The following is a 19,153-nucleotide window of genomic DNA, read 5'->3' as shown; positions in this document are numbered from 1 at the left end:
TGTGGGATGTAGTAAGAAGTAATGGACCATGTCATTCACATAAAGGAGCCTGCATGGCAGCCACATGGCTCCCTAACATTCCACACATGAATTAAAAGGCATACGGATACACAGCAAGGGCCCAAATGCATTTGAATGGGCGCCCTATCTCCCAATGTGCAGAGGGCCATCTCTCCCAAAAAAAAAGACCTACACACTTCAATATCATAAAGGGCATCATTTTATTAATAAAGCTAAACTGTAATAAATCTATTTACAATCTTGCAGCAAGGTCCTGAAAGTTCCTACTACTCCCTTTCATGGGACTCCTTACCTGTAGTACTGGAAGTACAACCCCAGCAAGGCATCAATTCGATGAGAGTTGTGACTACGCTTTTGGTCGAATAATGTTGGCCCAAGCATTACATGATGTTATACAGTACATCGCTACAATTTCCCATTTGTTTACTTAATATTGCGCACAATTCGACGACAGTGGTTTGTTTTCATCTCAGCAAGCGCTTGTTCCAGCTCCTGGATCATGTGAAGTAACGTGGCAGGATCGGTCTGTAATACGCTGGTCTTCAGTTCTTGGTTCTCCTGCAGATGAAGTTTCATGGTGATGGTGGGCTTTATCTGGTGTCTCAGGCTACGGCTGGCCAGCTACATGTGAGCAGATATGACATGTGTTAGACCTCACTCAAACTGCACAGAGGGATGATTTAATAAATCCAGGAGCGCAATACTGCCCCCTAGTGGCCTTCTTCAGCAGTCAACGTGTGCTACAAGTACTAGCAGAGGCAGATGTGGTAGGGATCAGTTGGTGAAATGCATTGTTTTTACAATGTCTGGCTTTGCACAGGACTGCTATGAAAATGGAGAAACAATGCATTTCTGGCAATGCACTGAAGTCAGTTTTTAAAATGGGGCTGTCAAACAAACAAACTGAGTTCTGGGCAACTGCAGCTCCAAGGCTCCGCTGCCCAAAAGACCAGAAGTGATGGCTTCCCATCTGTTATCATGATGATTGATTATTTTTAAGATTAAAGGAATCCATATCCTCAGGATAGGTTATCAATATCAGATTGGTGGGGGTCCGACAACCAGCACCCCCGCTGATCAGCTGTATGAGGAGATGGTGCGTGCAGTGCGCCCAGTGTCTCCCTTCTCTTTTCCTGTCTGCCGCGGTCTACGGTCTTTGCCACAGACAGCAGCGAAGAATAAGAAGAGAGATGGGAAGATAGGTCATCAATATTAAAGGCTCGGACAACCCCTTTAAACTTTTATTTTGTCTGGTGAGCTTTTCTATGTCATTTTACTTCATGTGGCAGATTTAGCAATCCTGTAGACGATATATACAGGCTGTCGCCCGGCACCACGTTTACCACGGTGGCGAAGGCTGGAGGATAAAGTTGCTGAATACCTCGACAGTTGTCGAACTATTGGTTGGCTTAGTCTTAGGCAGAACTGGACCACACGTTAAGCCATGCCACTTTCCCACAAAGAGACGCTCCCTTGTAGGGCTAGGTGTAAATCATTTCACTAAACCTAGATATGCCAATTTGCACCACATTAGAGACAAGTGCACTCACATTAGTAAAATGTGGGCCAATGATTCCATTTTTTAAAGGGGTATTCCGGTTAGAGACAGTTATCCAGCATAGAGGAGAACTATAGATCGGTGGGGTCCTAACGTTCTCGTAAACAGTGAGAATCCCTGTGGATAGGGGATAACTTTCTCTGTCCTGAATACCCCTTTAAGTACAAAGCTGCTTTTTTTTTTTAATGTAGACATCTTGTAGCATGATGCGGCATAGCACAGGAATATAGCATGGCTGAATCCAGTCCTATAGACCCGACCATAGTCATGGGCTGAGATTCCATGCACATGAAGTGCGCTGACCACTGAACCACCGTGCTTCCCGATATATTAGGAAATTTTATTGCTCATCGGAGCCAATACATTCTAATAGAATGAAGTTTTATGTGAATAGACTTCGGATTTACATAATTATGAGCATTTCCCTCATATACAATAATGTATCAATGTTCCAGGTATTCCCTATACTGACACTGAATGCTGGTGATGGACCAATATGGTTTACTCTGACTCGAATACAAATCAAATATGCCCATAGATCCTTTAAAGAGGTTGTCCCACAAGAAACACATCCACAGGATAGGACAGGAGAGGGGATAAGTGTCTGATCGGCAGGGTCTGACCACTTCCACCCATGTTTGTCTGCTGTCGCTCCATTCAACTCTACAGGACTGCTCGAGATAGCAGAGAAAAACACTGGCCCGTCTCCAGCAGTCCCATAGAGATGAATGGAGCAGCAGTGGACATGCACAAGTGCCTGCTCCATTTAAATCTGGTCCTATCCTTCATGTTTGTCACAACCCCTTTAAGGTCAAACAGGCCTTAAAATATGGTTGGTTTTAAAGTCAGTATAAAACTGAGTCTACTGCTACAGCGCCTACCAGTAGCCATTTGGAGAAGTATATGGTGGGCTCAGCATGCATGTTGGTACTTGCATCCCTGGATCCGATGAAAGCTGTAATGGCACCGGACGGGGTTAAAAGCAGAGTGTGCCTGGAGTGCATGCTGTACCTGCGCTTCCTGGATTTTGTGTGGCTGTCATGGCCCATAACAGGTAGGTACTAGTGTTAGGGACCACTCATAGAGGCGACCTTGACGTGGCGAGTGGCTTATTACGCTTTGGCCAAAATGTACACCAATGCCTCATTCAACATCCAGCATAGAGGCAGGGCAGAGTGCTGGTTGCAGAGTGCCATTGCATTTGTGTTTTTGCATTTGTATGTGTATTTCGCCATAGCAATGTGCACCTGCATACAGGGTTGTGCTGACTGTATCCCCCACAGGCCTTAAAATATGCTGCCTTAGTAAAAGGCATTGCAACTGTGGTGAGCCGTCATGCTAAATGGCAAAAAAATAAAAATAAATGTGCGTCATACCAGAAAAATACAGTATATTCATGCGCCAGAGTTCTCCATATTGATGAGCGGAGCGCTTCTCTACTGGGTAATGGCCAACATTGTATCGTGCAAGAACAGTGTGAGGCGCGGCAGAGCTATTATGCAACTACAATTTTCCTGTGCCGTTTGGCATAATAATTAGACGGACCTGGCACTGCAATGTCTGTGGAACATTATGACCACAAAACATTTGTGAAGACTCTTTCAGCAAACAATCATGCTATACTCCTGCAATACTAGAACATCAGCCTACGTGCCTAAGGAGAAGAGCCTGCCGGAACCCTCTGGATCCGGCATTGTCGGATGGTACTATAATGGGGTCTAACACAGATCCGGCCACTACCCGGCAAATATTCTCTGCCGCATCTCTTATCACATATGTGAAACTAGCCTTAGTGCTCCCTTCACTTCATGCATTCCTCATGGCCAAGTGCATGAACCTGATGCCAAAGCACATGGAGCTCGATATGGTCACTGACCGTATTTTCTGGTGGGAGGACTGCTGTCAATTTCAGCTGTGATAGCGGGAGGTTGCCCTACAGAAGTCACCAGTAAAAGAGGTAAGTTCTAACATGAAAGTTGTCTGTGTGCCTGCTGAAGGAGCAAGGAGGACACAATTCATACTAGAAGGGTGTGTTGCTAGCTCATACCTGGCTGAGATTTATCCAGACTTGACAAATATATAATTTACTGACCAATCTTACATTATGAGGTTGAAAGAATAAATTGAATGTACCTGGACATCAAGCCGCCACTCGAGGTTATCGTAATGAGGAAGGTTTGGTTCAAGCTCACTGAGAATCCGACGAATTTCTTTCCTATTGTCCAGATACAACTGCAGAAGGACTTTATTCAGGTCTTCAGGAAATCCCAAAACAAGCACAGAGTCTTGGAAATCAATCTCAGAGATCTGTGGTCAAGAAGAACATTTCCATTGTGAAGACGGCACAAAAGCACAGATGTAATAGACTGATGGACACTCACCAGAAGCTTGGAGCTCTCCGTGAGTAGATAAGTGAGACCTTTTACAGCTTCCTGGATAGTTGTACTGCTGACCTCCAGCTTTCCTGTACAGAAGAACCAAGAGAAATCACAGTAAAGCTCCACTTCTGAAAGAGGTTTACACAGATACACCCACCCCTACTATGGCTCTTACATGCTTGATGCCAGGCCAATAACGAGCACTGATCAATGATATTTAAGTTGACCAGAGCTCATTGTAGAACATGGCCTGAGGCAAAATGAATAGGGGTGACTGACTGTCATTACGATCATTCATCCACTATTCACTTTACATATTAATACAGGGGGTGTGATGCCAGCAAACAATTTTAATTGCCGCAAAAAAGACGTGATTACCAGATAAACGAGTGTTTTGCTTGTTCATTGGGTGATCGGTGGCATGTTTACATGGGCCAATTATCTGGAATAAGAATTTGTATGAACGTTCGCTTAATAATTGGCCTGATCCTCGGACAGTTTTAAAGGGTCCTAACTAGGGATTCAGGTGGGTTAGGAATTCCATTATAGGTTCCGTTAAAACAGAATATAATGGAATTCGTAGACTGAATGCAAAACGGAAACCTTTAAAGGCATTCCGTTTTGATCCGTCACAATAGAAGTCTATGGCCAAGCATAATGGATCCGTCTGGTTTCCGTTATGCAGGACGGAATACAAAATTTACCTCCATTACAAAGACATCTGGTGTAAATGGTGAGGCATTACAGATAGGGGTTGCTTCACCAGATGCAGCTACCAGTGGAACAGCAAATCATCCAGGGTCTGGCTCCCAGCACCCCCCACAGCAGCCATTGCAGGAGAAATGTAGTATTAGGGTGCACACACTCACGGCGGATTCCTGCAAACTCCGTTCAGTTGAATGGAACAGATTTTCTGCCGCAGAAATTTCTGCAACAAAATCTGCAGCGTGTGAAGGCGCTCTTATACCTCACGCACACGTCAGTAGTTCGCATGTGCCCGTGCTGCAAATTGTGGTCGGCAATGAGTGAGCACCAACCATGGGCCCGACGTATGCAGACGCGGACCCATATACTTGGATGGGGTCCGCGATCCGCATCAGACAGTCCACACCACAAAAAAGAAGTGCAGGTACAGACAGAAAACCCACAGAAGCCCTCTGTAGTGCTTCCGTTCCACACGGCACCTTCGGGATTGTGGACCAATGGAAGTGAACGGGTCCGCATCTGTGATGTGGTGCACAAACGACCACTGCGCATACACTGCGGACCCGCCGTTTGGCCAACAACGGCTGTGTGCATGAGGCCTTCCATGGCTGTAACACAAGGACAGCTCGAGTCTGCCAGAAAGAGAGCTTTTCTTTCCTTAATTTTTGCTCATAGGTGAGGCTCGAATGGGAGACTGATGCTCATAGGACTTATCGACAGGTGTCTTCATGAGACAACCCCTTAAAGGGAATCTGTCAGCTACAACTCCCCCCACCCCAAAATTAGAGTAAGACGTGAATAGTGTAAGTGAGGCAGAGTCCTCTCGCCTTCCGATGCGGTGCTCTGACAAACCAGCAGTAAAATGCATTGAAAGCACTCCTGTCCTCACGCACATAATGGAGAGGACTCAAAATGCATTTTACTGCTGTTAGTGGGAGCATGAAGCCAAAAATCACATAATCGGACACGGCGCCACTTACATTATACGCTGCTTGCTATAATTACGGGGGGAGGGTTTGGAGCTGACAGATTCCATGTAAAGGGGTTGTTCACTCCTGGGGATCTTTTCTGCAGATCCCTCCCCCCATTTTGATCAGATCCGCAGCGGGAATCATGTTTACCTGGACCCTGTCAGTGGGTTCTGGGTCCATTTCTCCCCCTCGGGTGCTGCAGGTCTCGGGTCTCTATTAACTGTCTGCAGCTCTGATGTGTCACCCATGTATCATGTGACCTGACGCATGGGTGACACGTTATCACTTCATCCAGTCATTGGCTGCAGCAGCCATGTATCAAACTGGATGCTGATGGGGGAGACCCTAGAGCTGCAGAACCCATAGGATTGATGGAGACGGAATACAGCACCTGGGATCAGGGAGGTATGATTCCCACCACAGGTCAGGCTGTGCTGGGGGAAAATTCTACAAAAAAAAGTCCACAGGGGTTAACCACCCCTTTAAATCTATCAGTACAACCTCTCGTTAAACACCATATGGCATCATAACGGTGAAGGTGGTGCCCACTGCTCACAGCCCAGTGTATCTTACTCCAGACGACAAGGTGCCAGCTTGTTTTACACATCAAAGGGCGCCAGGATGCAGCAAGAAAAGGAGCGGACACTTGTATTTTCCCCTGGTTATACCAGTAAGTCTCTCGGGGGTTCCAGTTCAGTACCAGCTCATTACAGCGCATCAGCATGCGGAAAATAGGCTGCCATGATGGTCTATAGACATGGAGTGCTCGGAGACAATCAGTGCAGTCTTCTTAGTCCTCGCAGAAAGAATACTGGCTAGTTTCCTGCCCAGTACACGTCGTCAGAGGCACATGTCCACTGCAGAGCCAAGATGTCATCTTGTCCTCTAAGATACATAGAAAACAGACAATATGCCACCTAATTCCAATATTCACGTGTCCATCACTTACTTGCAGCTCCTTCATAGACTTTTGAATTTGAACCTTTTCGGAGAAATTCTACGGCAATTCGCCCAAACTCTCCAACAACTGCAAAGATGAAAAGGAGAAGAGTCAACCTCTCTGCGTGCGGGTCACATCTACAGATCAGTGCTACATCAACAGCATAAAAACCAGGGCTGTGGAGTGGGTAGATAAATGGTCCGACTCCTCAGTTTTTGGTAACTCCGACTCCTCTGTATTTAATATGCAAATGTATTTTATAGTATAAAAACATTTGCATATTAAATACAGAGGAGTCGGAGTTACCAAAAACTGAGGAGTCGGACCATTTATCTACCGACTCCACAGCCCTGATAAAAACCACTGAAAACTTGTTCTAACGTCACTTGAGAATATTAATTTCCAGTGACATCCAGCAGTACAGAAGATGCAGCCACACCGCTCAACAACAAGGCTGGGGTAATCCTTTATCTACCTGCTATTCATATGCAGGCATATAAAGGGAGTCTGCCAGCAGTTGTGACCATGCTGAACTGCTGACAGCACCATGTAAGGGCTGGGGAGAGGAATGTGTGAACATGAACTTTTATTCTGCTAGGTTCTGCTCCCGGAGGCGGGGCTTCACTGTGAACTGCTTCACAGCCCCTCCCCTCTGAGTGACAGTTCCAACCAGGAGACCACTAGAGGGGAGAGGCCCATGGCGGGGTTTTCTGGGACTAAAACACTGTCGGCTCAGGATAGCTCATCAGTATTTGATCGGTGGGGGTCTGACTCTCAGCATCCTGCAGATCGGCTGTATGAGGGGCTGCAGCATTCCAGAGCTATGGCCTCATTCTTTGACATCACGTCCATTGGCTTTTATACAGCTCGGTCCAAATCAGGTAAATGGGACTGAGGATCAAGCACAGCCGCTACTTGGCTGAGTGGTCCTTTCCAACAATTGATCAGCAGAGGTGCTGGAAGTCAGTCCCTCACCAGTCCAATATCAATGACCTGTCCCAAGGCTGGACAACCTGCGGCTCTCCAGCTGTTGTAAAACTACAGCTCCCACCATGCCCTGCTGTAGGCTGTCCGGGCATGCTGGGAGTTGTAGTTTCGCAACAGCTGGAGAGGCGCAGGTTGGCCATGCCTGACCTATCCTAAGGGTAGGTAATCAATATCTTATTCCGGAGAACTCCTATAAAGTTGCTGTATCTTGATTAGTGAGAATTCTTATGGAATTTCACTTTTTCCATAGGAACCTATGTGCGGCAGCCTCGGATCATTCAGGAGGACCAAGGTTGCTGTACACACCATCCGATGGTCATGGTTTTTAACCTCACATATGCCGTGGTCGCATTTGACCACAGCATCTGAAGGGTTAAATGTGTGCAATCAAGGTCATCACCGATTGTATGAGCCCCGGGTGCCTGCTGTTTAAGACAGCAGGCATCTGGCAGCTATGCCGCCCCGCTCGCAAGCTCAAATACTCGACTGCCGACATAAGTTTACGTTAGGCGGTCATTTTTTATTTTAAAGATAATAGCAATTGTTTGTTTCAAGATGATGACATCACCAGCCCCCCCGCAACAGCCAAAAGACATGAAACTTGCTGGATGGTTAGTGCTACGTTTGTGCCGTTTAAATCTCCATTCTATCTCCTTTCGTTGTCAAGTTATTAACCATTTATTAAAAGGTCAAAGGTCACCCACCAAAGGGGGGCCAGCAAGTTTCATGTCTTTTGGCTGTTGCGGGGGGGCTGGTGATGTCATCATCTTGAAACAAACAATTGCTATTATTTTTAAAATAAAAGCAGCAGAAATGGTAATTTTTGCGGCACAAAACAGCACAAAGGTAGCACTAAAGAAACACACTGGAGCTTTTGTTCGTGCCGATTGAAGGGGGGCCAGCTTCGCCCAGCTGGTCAGGAACGGGTTAAAAAGCCTATATCCACCTTCACAACCAACCATTTTACATTGCCCAATAAACCTAACAAGACAAACGTGACCACTTTACAATCAGGTTTCCTGCCGTTTTGTGTGTGCAGCTCCTCTGCGGACTACAGATTCTGTACGGTGCGATCCTGCAGTCTCATACTTTCTTCCCCTTGTCCCCTACAGTGTGCCGACAGGAAGAGGGGAGATTGCTGTACGTTACCATGGAGACATATTGCTGTAGCAACAAGATGATTGGAAATTTTCTGTTAAAGGGAGTTGCCTCATCTGGGCATATCATTACCAATGTCATATGTGTGCGGGTCCCACCTATCTCTAGAATGGGGCCCACAAAGTTAACAAGAGTGAACCACACAAATGTGCCCCCCCTCCATTTACCTCTATGAGAGTTACGAAAATAGGAAAGCACTGGCTCAATGTCCAGCAGTCCCACATCGGAGAGTGGAGAGGTGGCTGTGTCCTCCATCCACTTCTAGGAGACTTCTGAAAACCGCTGTGCATTTCCAGGCTCGGATAACCCCTTTAAAGATGTATATCTTAGGAAACTGCCTAAAGAGCAGTTACTGAACACCATCAATTAACACTATTTAAAGGGGTTTTCCATTCCATAATCAATATCAGATGAATGGGAGTCTGACAGCCCACTGATCAACCATTTTGGGCAGCAGCAGACAGACGGCTCCCTCCGCTCTGTGGTCTCTAACGCCGGCGTACTGCAGCTCAGCCATCCTTCACTTGAATGGGAGTTAAAGAGCAGCATCACGCTCGGCCACTGCCCCCTATACAGAACCCTGTGCTTCTGATGCCAGCCACTAGGCAGCATGAAACAGCTGGGGGTGTTGTGTGTCGCCCCTTCCCCCCAATCTGGTATTGATCTTCAATATCTAAGTTCTGGGAACCCCTGGCTGAAGCTGTGATCTCAGTCTGAGGCTTCACTGCTCCCCCTAGCTGCCGCAGCAGGAGGTGCAGCCATGACACTGGGCACTGAGCTCTCCTGTAGAGAAGGAACATTCTGCAGCGACCTCATGTACAATATTTAGACGGGTAGAGGATTAATCCTCTACTTATTTAATCGCATTGTTTCTGAGCTCGGACAAGCCCTTGAGACTGCAGTACACATCCGACTCCTCTACAGGGAATTGCTGTTCATGCACTTGTCACGGACATTTCATGCCCTACAGACACTCAGGAAATAACTGCACCTGGGTCTCCACCTATGAAAGCCGTCTTGTTGCCATAGCAACTAGAACACATATTTCCCACTGCGTTTTAGAAGTAAGCGGCCCCCTGGTTAATACACAAAACCCTTTATACATAAACACCGCACAGGCAGATGACAGGCAGCACCCCCCCCGGACAGTGGAGTGGACTCTCCCAAGTCATGTGACTCACCGGCGCTCTCCACCTGGGTGAGGATCTGCAGATGTGCGCGGTGCTCGTCACTCAACACCAGCAGCATGATGCGGGCTCCTCACTGTCCGAGCGCCACACGCCCAGCCCTTGTCATCACATGACAGCTTTAGAGGGTGCACCCAGCCAAACCCTCCGGCAGGAAACCGTACACTTCTTACTGATTCCGGTTACACTAATGTATTATCGCCATCTAGTGGTCGCTTTTCATAATGCACGGGACCGTTCCCTCAGGAGCTTGTGTTAGGGCTCTTTCACACTTGCGTTCTTGTCTTCCGGCATAGAGTTCCGTCGTCGGGGCTCTATGCCGGAAGAATCCTGATCAGGATTATCCTAATGCATTCTGAATGGAGAGTAATCCGTTCAGGATGCATCAGGATGTCTTCAGTTCCGGAACGGAACGTTTTTTGGCCGGAGAAAATACCGCAGCATGCTGCGCTTTTTGCTCCGGCCAAAAATCCGGAACACTTGCCGCAAGGCCGGATCCGGAATTAATGCCCATTGAAAGGCATTGATCCAGATCCGGCCTTAAGCTAAACGTCGTTTCGGCGCATTGCCGGAGCCGACATTTAGCTTTTTCAGAGTGGTTACCATGGCTGCCGGGACGCTAAAGTCCTGGCAGCCATGGTAAAGTGTAGCAGGGAGCGGGGGAGCAGTATACTTACCGTCCGTGCGGCTCCCCGGGCGCTCCAGAGTGACGTCAGGGCGCCCCAAGCGCATGGATCACGTGATCACATGGATCACGTCATTCATGCGCATGGGGCGCTCTGACGTCACTCTAGAGCGCCCCGGGAGCCGCACGGACTGTAAGTATACCGCTCCCCCGCTCCCCGCTCCTACTATGGCAACCAGGACTTTAATAGCGTCCTGGGTGCCATAGTAACACTGAACGCATTTGGAAGACGGTTCCGTCTTCAAATGCTTTCAGTACACTTGCGTTTTTCCGGATCCGGCGTGTAATTCCGGCAAGTGGAGTACACGCCGGATCCGGACAACGCAAGTGTGAAAGAGGCCTTATACTCTGAGCTGTACTGCTTTACGGAGAAATAGAGATCCTATAGGAAAATATGATCCTTCCCCTCACATAACCCCTGTGTGCATTATCTTTGTGTGCATTATGCTTGTATTTTGATGCATTGTTTATTTTCACTGTGTCCTGAGATCTGTACCATTACTGTGTGCATTATTCCTTTACTGTGACATCACTGTGTGCATTGTTCCCATACTGTGCAACTACTGTGTGCATTATTCCTTTACTGTTACACAACTGTGTCTGTGTGCATTATTCCCATACTGTACCATCACTGTGTGTATTATTCCCATACTGTGCCATCACTGTGTGTATTATTCCCATACTGTGCCATCACTGTGTGCATTATTCCCATACTGTGCCATCACTGTGTGCATTATTCCCATACTGTGCCATCACTGTGTGCATTATTCCCATACTGTGCTGTGGCAAAACCAACTTCGCCACAGAGTTTTGGAGGGGCCTGGTTACCAGCCTCTTGCCCCAGGATTATGGGCCCTCTCATCAGCCAGGCTTCCTTTGTTCACAAAGGACTTGTTGTCATGCCCTGCTCTGACTATGTGCGGAGGTCGGCCAGAATAGCAGCACGTGTTTAGTTTTTTGTTTTGTTTTGGAGTCGTGCTAGATCCGCCTCCCTCCAGGTTCACTGGGTGGGGTTATTGGTTTAAATCTCACTCATTCCCAGTGTTCTGTGCGGGTTATAGAAATCAGTCTGGCCTTGGAAGCAAGGAAGGAAGGATTGTCTGTTCCAGCTCAGATAAGATAAGTTTGGTTTCTGTTTTTGTTTGCTGTCTAGGTTGTTAGTGTGTCGTCTGTCCCCTCCAGGTTCTGAGGGGGCAGGCTGCCCCTATTCCCCTTTCACCATCTCAGGGATTCCAGGGTATTTTCAGCCCAGGCACGAGGACACATTATTCCTACCTTCAAGGTCTGAATGTGGGCTTAGTAGTGTAGGGAGAGAAGTCAGGGATTTGCTAGGAGGTGACCTTTCCCCAGCTTCTCGCCTAGAAACTTGTTTGTTGGTTTATCTGTGTATCTGAGATCCCGTCCGCCGTGACATTATAACCCGCCAATACTTTGACTGTCATTGCTCAGCGGTTTTGTGATGGCGTCAATTGATGCGTTAGTTGACCGCATGCAGGGGCTATCCCTAGAGGTTGCGGAGCTACGTAATTCGGTCACACGGTGTCAGAATGCTCTGGCATCAGGTGCAGGTCAAATTTGTGGGGAGCCTAAAGTCGCTCTTCCTGATAGATTTGCAGGGGGTACGGATGACTTTATCCGTTTTAGAGAGTCATGCAAATTGTATTTTCGGCTGCGTCCATCGTCGTCAGGTGATGAAAGTCAGAGGATAGGTATAATCATTTCTCTGCTTAACCACCTCTGGACCGCCATACTCAGCGACGCGTCCTGGAGGTGGTTGATTGATTCCGACTGGACACGCCGGCGCGTCCTCTCGCGAGACGCGAGATTTCCTGTGAACGCGCGCACACAGGAACGGAAGGTAAGAGAGTGGATCTCCAGCCTGCCAGCGGCGATCGTTCGCTGGCAGGCTGGAGATGTGATTTTTTTAACCCCTAACAGGTATATTAGACGCTGTTTTGATAACAGCGTCTAATATACCTGCTACCTGGTCCTCTGGTGGTCCCCTTTGTTTGGATCGACCACCAGAGGACACAGATAGCTCAGCAATATGTAGCACCAAGCACCACACTACACTACACCCCCCCTGTCACTTATTAACCCCTTATTAGCCCCTGATCACCCCTGATCACCCCATATAGACTCCCTGATCACCCCCCTGTCATTGATTACCCCCCTGTCATTGATCACCCCCCTGTAAAGCTCCATTTAGACGTCCGCATGATTTTTACGGATCCACTGATAGATGGATCGGATCCGCAAAACGCATACGGACGTCTGAATGGAGCCTTACAGGGGCGTGATCAATGACTGTGGTGATCACCCCATATAGACTCCCTGATCACCCCCCTGTCATTGATTACCCCCCTGTCATTGATCACCCCCCTGTAAAGCTCCATTTAGACGTCCGCATGATTTTTACGGATCCACTGATAGATGGATCGGATCCGCAAAACGCATACGGACAACTGAATGGAGCCTTACAGGGGCGTGATCAATGACTGTGGTGATCACCCCATATAGACTCCCTGATCACCCCCCTGTCATTGATTACCCCCCTGTCATTGATCACCCCCCTGTAAAGCTCCATTTAGACGTCCGCATGATTTTTACGGATCCACTGATAGATGGATCGGATCCGCAAAACGCATACGGACGTCTGAATGGAGCCTTACAGGGGCGTGATCAATGACTGTGGTGATCACCCCATATAGACTCCCTGATCACCCCCCTGTCATTGATCACCCCACTGTAAAGCTCCATTTAGACGTCCGCATGATTTTTACGGATCCACTGATAGATGGATCGGATCCGCAAAACGCATACGGACGTCTGAATGGAGCCTTACAGGGGCGTGATCAATGACTGTGGTGATCACCCCATATAGACTCCCTGATCACCCCCCTGTCATTAATTACCCCCCTGACATTGATCACACCCCTGTAAAGCTCCATTCAGACGTCCGCATGATTTTTACGGATCCACTGCTAGATGGATCGGATCCGCAAAACGCATACGGACGTCTGAATGGAGCCTTACAGGGGCGTGATCAATGACTGTGGTGATCACCCCATATAGACTCTCTGATCACCCCCCTGTCATTGATCACCCTCCTGTCATTGATCACCCCCCTGTAAGGCTCCATTCAGAATTTTTTTTGGCCCAAGTTAGCGGAAATTATATATTTTTTCTTACAAAGTCTCATATTCCACTAACTTGTGTCAAAAAATAAAATCTCACATGAACTCACCATACCCCTCACGGAATCCAAATGCGTAAAATTTTTTAGACATTTATATTCCAGACTTCTTCTCACGCTTTAGGGCCCCTAGAATGCCAGGGTAGTATAAATACCCCACATGTGACCCCATTTCGGAAAGAAGACACCCCAAGGTATTCCGTGAGGGGCATATTGAGTCCATGAAAGATTTAAATTTTTGTCCCAAGTTAGCGGAAAGGGAGACTTTGTGAGAAAAAAAAATTAAAAATCAATTTCTGCTAACTTGTGCCAAAAAAAATAAATTTCTATGAACTCGCCATTCCCCTCATTGAATACCTTGGGGTGTCTTCTTTCCAAAATGGGGTCACATGTGGGGTATTTATACTGCCCTGGCTTTCTAGGGGCCCTAAAGCGTGAGAAGAAGTCTGGGATCCAAATGTCTAAAAATGCCCTCATAAAATGAATGTGGGCCCCTTTGCGCATCTAGGCTGCAAAAAAGTGTCACACATGTGGTATCGCCGTACTCAGGAGAAGTTGGGCAATGTGTTTTGGGGTGTCATTTTACATATACCCATGCTGGGTGAGATAAATATCTTGGTCAAATGCCAACTTTGTATAAAAAAATGGGAAAAGTTGTCTTTTGCCAAGATATTTCTCTCACCCAGCATGGGTATATGTAAAAAGACACCCCAAAACACATTCCCCAACTTCTCCTGAATACGGAGATACCACATGTGTGACACTTTTTTGCAGCCTAGGTGGGCAAAGGGGCCCACATTCCAAAGAGCACCTTTCGGATTTCACCGGCCATTTTTTACAGAATTTGATTTCAAACTCCTTACCACACATTTGGGCCCCTAAAATGCCAGGGCAGTATAACTACCCCACAAGTGACCCCATTTTAGAAAGAAGACACCCCAAGGTATTCGCTGATGAGCATAGTGAGTTCATGTAAGTTTTTATTTTTTGTCACAAGTTAGTGGAATATGAGACTTTGTAAGAAAAAAAAAAAAAAAATCATAATTTTCCGCTAACTTGTGACAAAAAATAAAAAGTTCTATGAACTCACTATGCCCATCAGCGAATACCTTAGGGTGTCTACTTTCCGAAATGGGGTCATTTGTGGGGTGTTTGTACTGTGTGGCCATTGTAGAACTTCAGGAAACATGACAGGTGCTCAGAAAGTCAGAGCTGCTTCAAAAAGCGGAAATTCACATTTTTGTACCATAGTTTGTAAACGCTATAACTTTTACCCAAACCATTTTTTTTTACCCAAACATTTTTTTTTTTATCAAAGACATGTAGAACAATAAATTTAGAGCAAAATGTATATATGGATGTCGTTTTATTGGCAACATTTTGCAACTGAAAGTGAAAAATGTCATTTTTTTGCAAAAAAATCGTTAAATTTCGATTAATAACAAAAAAAAGTAAAAATGTCAGCAGCAATGAAATACCACCAAATGAAAGCTCTATTAGTGAGAAGAAAAGGAGGTAAAATTCATTTGGGTGGTAAGTTGCATGACCGAGCAATAAACGGTGAAAGTAGTGTAGGTCAGAAGTGTAAAAAGTGGCTTGGTCTTTCAGGGTGTTTAAGCTATGGGGGCTGAGGTGGTTAAAGTGGACGCGCAATCCTGGGCCTTTTCTCTGCCGCCTGGTTCTCGGGCCCTCTGGTCAGTGGAAGAATTTTTTAAGGCCCTGGGATTAATCTACGATGACCCAGATCGGATCTCGATGGCGGAATCGAAATTACATAATTTATTACAGGGTGAACATACTGCAGAGGTTTACTGTGTTGAGTTTAGGAGATGGGCTACCGAGTCAGAGTGGAATGATCCCGCGTTACGTAGTCAGTTTTGTCAGGGGTTATCTGAGAGATTGAAAGATGCCGTTGCTTTTCATGAGTACCCAGATTCTTTGGAGAATGAAATGTCTTTGGCAGTACGGTTAGATAGACGTATTAGAGAAAGGTGTAGGGCTTCCTCCGTGCTAGGGATCCCTTCTGTGAGTGGTTTTGTCTCTACTGCTTCTCAGGGTGATGTTACAGGTAACTCTGGAGTAGGGGAGGAACCCATGCAGCTGGGTCAGGTTTCTTTCCGTTCTGGTAGTAGAGACTTTAGGAAATTTCAGAAACTATGTTACTACTGTGGGAAAAGTGGTCATTTTATTTTTGCTTGTCCTTTTGTTAAACCGCATGTGGAAGAGAAAAAGAAAAAAAAAAACTTTCCTGACTCTTGGTAGCGTGAGTGGTGTGGTGGAGCAGGCAGGTATGCAAGCTCCCTGTAATACCCGTTTTCTCCTTCCAGCTATGGTGGTGCTAGACTCAAGAGAATTTTTTGTTGAAGTATTCCTTGACTGTGGTGCTGGGGTAAACCTTATTGACTTTATTTTTCTTCAAAATCTGGGTCTAAGTACTTGCACTTTAGAAAGAGAGATTCCGTTTTTTGCAATTGATTCTTCCCCTCTTTCTCAAAGGAGTCTCACTCATATTGCTCATGGTATTCACTTAAGGGTGGGTGATTCACATGTTGAGATTATGTCTTGTTTTGTCATGAAGGATTTGCCGGCTCCTATAGTTTTGGGGTTACCATGGTTGATTAAACATAACCCAATTATAGATTGGCAAGCGAGACAAATCATTGGCTGGAGTGAATTTTGTTCGGATAATTGTCTTGGCACATCTATCTCTGGTGTGTCCACTACGGATTTACCTCAGTATCTCTCAGAATTTGCGGATGTCTTTTTCGGAGGGTGGGGCTCAGGAATTGCCCCCTCATCGTGACTACGATTGTCCAGTTAATCTCATCCCAGGGGCTAAGTTGCCAAAGTCTCGGCTTTACAATCTTTCTCAACCCGAAAGAGAGGTTATGCGAAAGTATGTCGCCGAGAGTTTGGCAAAAGGTCATATTAGGCCATCTAAGTCTCAGCTGGCAGTAGGTTTGTTCTTTGTAAAAAAGAAGGATGGATCGCTGAGACCTTGTTTGGATTTCCGGGAATTGAACCGTATTACGGTCCGGGATCCATATCCCCTGCCTTTGATCTCTGACCCTTTTGATCAGATTGTTGGAGCCAAGGTGTTCTCCAAGTTGGATTTGAGAGGGGCCTACAATCTGATCAGAATCAAGGAGGGGGATGAGTGGAAAATGGCCTTCAATACGCACGAGGGTCATTTTGAGAATCTGGTTATGCCTTTCGGGTTGACGAACGCGCCAGCGGTATTTCAGCAATTCGTCAATGACATTTTCCATCATTTGGTGGGGAGGTTCGTGGTGGTTTACTTGGATGACATTTTAATTTACTCTCCTGATCTGAAGACTCATCAGGATCATGTGAGACAGGTTTTGACTATCCTTCGGGAGAATAAATTATATGCCAAATTGGAGAAATGTGTGTTTTCGGTGCAGGAGCTTCCGTTTTTGGGATATCTGCTTTCTGACTCTGGTTTTCGTATGGACCCCGAAAAGGTCCGGGCGGTTCTGGGATGGGACCGACCAGAGAATCAGAAAGCTTTGATGCGGTTTTTGGGGTTTACTAATTATTATAGAAAATTTATTTCGAACTATTCTACCATTGTAAGACCTCTCACTGATATGACTAAGAAGGGCGCCGACGTCTCTCTATCTGGTCGGATGAGGCATTGCAGGCCTTTTCGGCTATTAAGGAGTGTTTTGTGTCTGCTCCCATTCTGGTGCAGCCCGATGTGTCTCAGCCATTCGTGGTGGAGGTTGATGCCTCAGAAGTGGGGGTTGGAGCGGTGCTGTCGCAGGGTTCATCTCCTGGCAAATGGGTCCCGTGTGCTTTTTTCTCCAAGAAGCTCTCGGTCGCCGAGAAGAATTATGATGTTGGAGATAGAGAGTTGCTGGCCATCAAGTTGGCCTTTGAGGAATGGCGTCACTGGTTGGAGGGGGCGTCTCACCCTGTTACTGTATATACAGATCATAAGAATTTGGCTTACCTGCAATCTGCCAAGCGTCTGAACCCTAGACAGGCCAGATGGTCATATTTTTGTAAGAGCATTGAGGATTACGTGGCAGCTTGTGAAACCTGTGCTCGGTCAAAGGTTGCTCATACTCGACAGGCTGGTTCACTTCTTCCATTGTCTATTCCGTCTCGTCCTTGGACGCACTTGTCTATGGACTTTATTACGGATCTGCCGAGTTCCTCCGGGAGAACAGTAATTTTGGTGGTAGTTGACCGTTTCAGTAAAATGGCTCACTTTATATCATTAACTAGTCTGCCTAACGCCAAGACTGTTGCGCAGATTTTTGTTGATAATATTGTGAAATTGCATGGTATTCCTTCGGATGTGGTCTCTGATAGGGGCACGCAGTTTGTCTCCAGGTTTTGGAGGGCGTTCTGTTCTCAGCTTGGCATTCAACTTTCGTTCTCTTCAGCTTTTCATCCGCAGTCGAATGGACAGACAGAGCGTACTAATCAAAACCTGGAGACCTACTTGAGGTGCTTTGTGGCTGAGAATCAGGAGGACTGGTCCTCATTCTTGTCCCTAGCAGAATTTGCTTTGAATAACCGTAGGCAGGAGTCCATGGGTAAGTCGCCATTTTTTGGCGCATACGGTTTTCATCCTCAGTTTGGTACCTTTTCTGGGACTAGTTCCTCTGGGATGCCAGAGGAGGAGAGATTTTCTTCTGCCTTGTCTTCTATCTGGCGGAGGATCCAAGTGAATTTGGAGAAGATGGGTGAGAGGTATAAGCGAATGGCTGACAATAGACGTGTGACTGGTCCGGACCTGTGTGTGGGTGAGCTGGTGTGGTTGTCCACTAAAAATATTAAACTGAGAGTGCCATCTTGGAAACTGGGTCCAAGATTTATTGGTCCGTACAAAATATATGCGGTGATAAATCCAGTAGCGTTTCGGCTGGATCTTCCGCAGACTTGGAGGATCTATGATGTGTTCCACAGGTCTTTACTGAAAAAATACGTGAAACCGGTGGAACCATCGCCATTGCCTCCTCCTCCTGTTCTGGTTGATGGAAATTTGGAGTTCGAGATCTCCAGGGTTCTCGACTCTAAAGTTCTTCGGGGTTCCCTTCAGTACCTGGTACACTGGAGGGGATACGGCCCTGAGGAGAGGATGTGGGTTCCTGCGCTGGATGTCAGCCGACTGGTTAGGGCTTTTGATAGATCCCATCCGGATAAGGTTGGCCTGGGGTGTCCGGAGGTCACCCGTAGAAGGGGGGGTACTGTCATGCCCTGCTCTGACTATGTGCAGAGGTCGGCCAGAATAGCAGCATGTGTTTAGTTTTTTGTTTTGTTTTGGAGTCGTGCTAGATCCACCTCCCTCCAGGTGCACTGGGTGGGGTCATTGGTTTAAATCTCACTCATTCC

At 46.7% G+C, this 19,153-nt stretch overlaps 1 protein-coding gene across 1 annotated transcript; it reads right to left on the bottom strand.

Moving 5' to 3' along the window:
* Window positions 1-202: 202 nt before the first annotated feature.
* COMMD2 (COMM domain containing 2) lies at window positions 203-10,039 on the bottom strand. The gene is made up of 5 exons (XM_040428023.1): window positions 9,900-10,039; window positions 6,583-6,660; window positions 3,961-4,043; window positions 3,713-3,886; window positions 203-642 (listed from the first exon to the last, which is right to left on the bottom strand). Exons 1-5 carry the CDS (start codon window positions 9,964-9,966, stop codon window positions 445-447), a joined length of 600 nt encoding a protein of 199 aa, XP_040283957.1. The 5' UTR covers window positions 9,967-10,039; the 3' UTR covers window positions 203-444.
* Window positions 10,040-19,153: the final 9,114 nt, after the last annotated feature.

This window comes from Bufo bufo, chromosome 4 (assembly GCF_905171765.1).
Source record: "Bufo bufo chromosome 4, aBufBuf1.1, whole genome shotgun sequence".
NCBI classification, from domain to species: Eukaryota; Metazoa; Chordata; class Amphibia; order Anura; family Bufonidae; genus Bufo; species Bufo bufo.
Note: the sequence above shows the minus strand (reverse complement) of the source record. Positions and strands in the feature narration are given on the sequence as shown.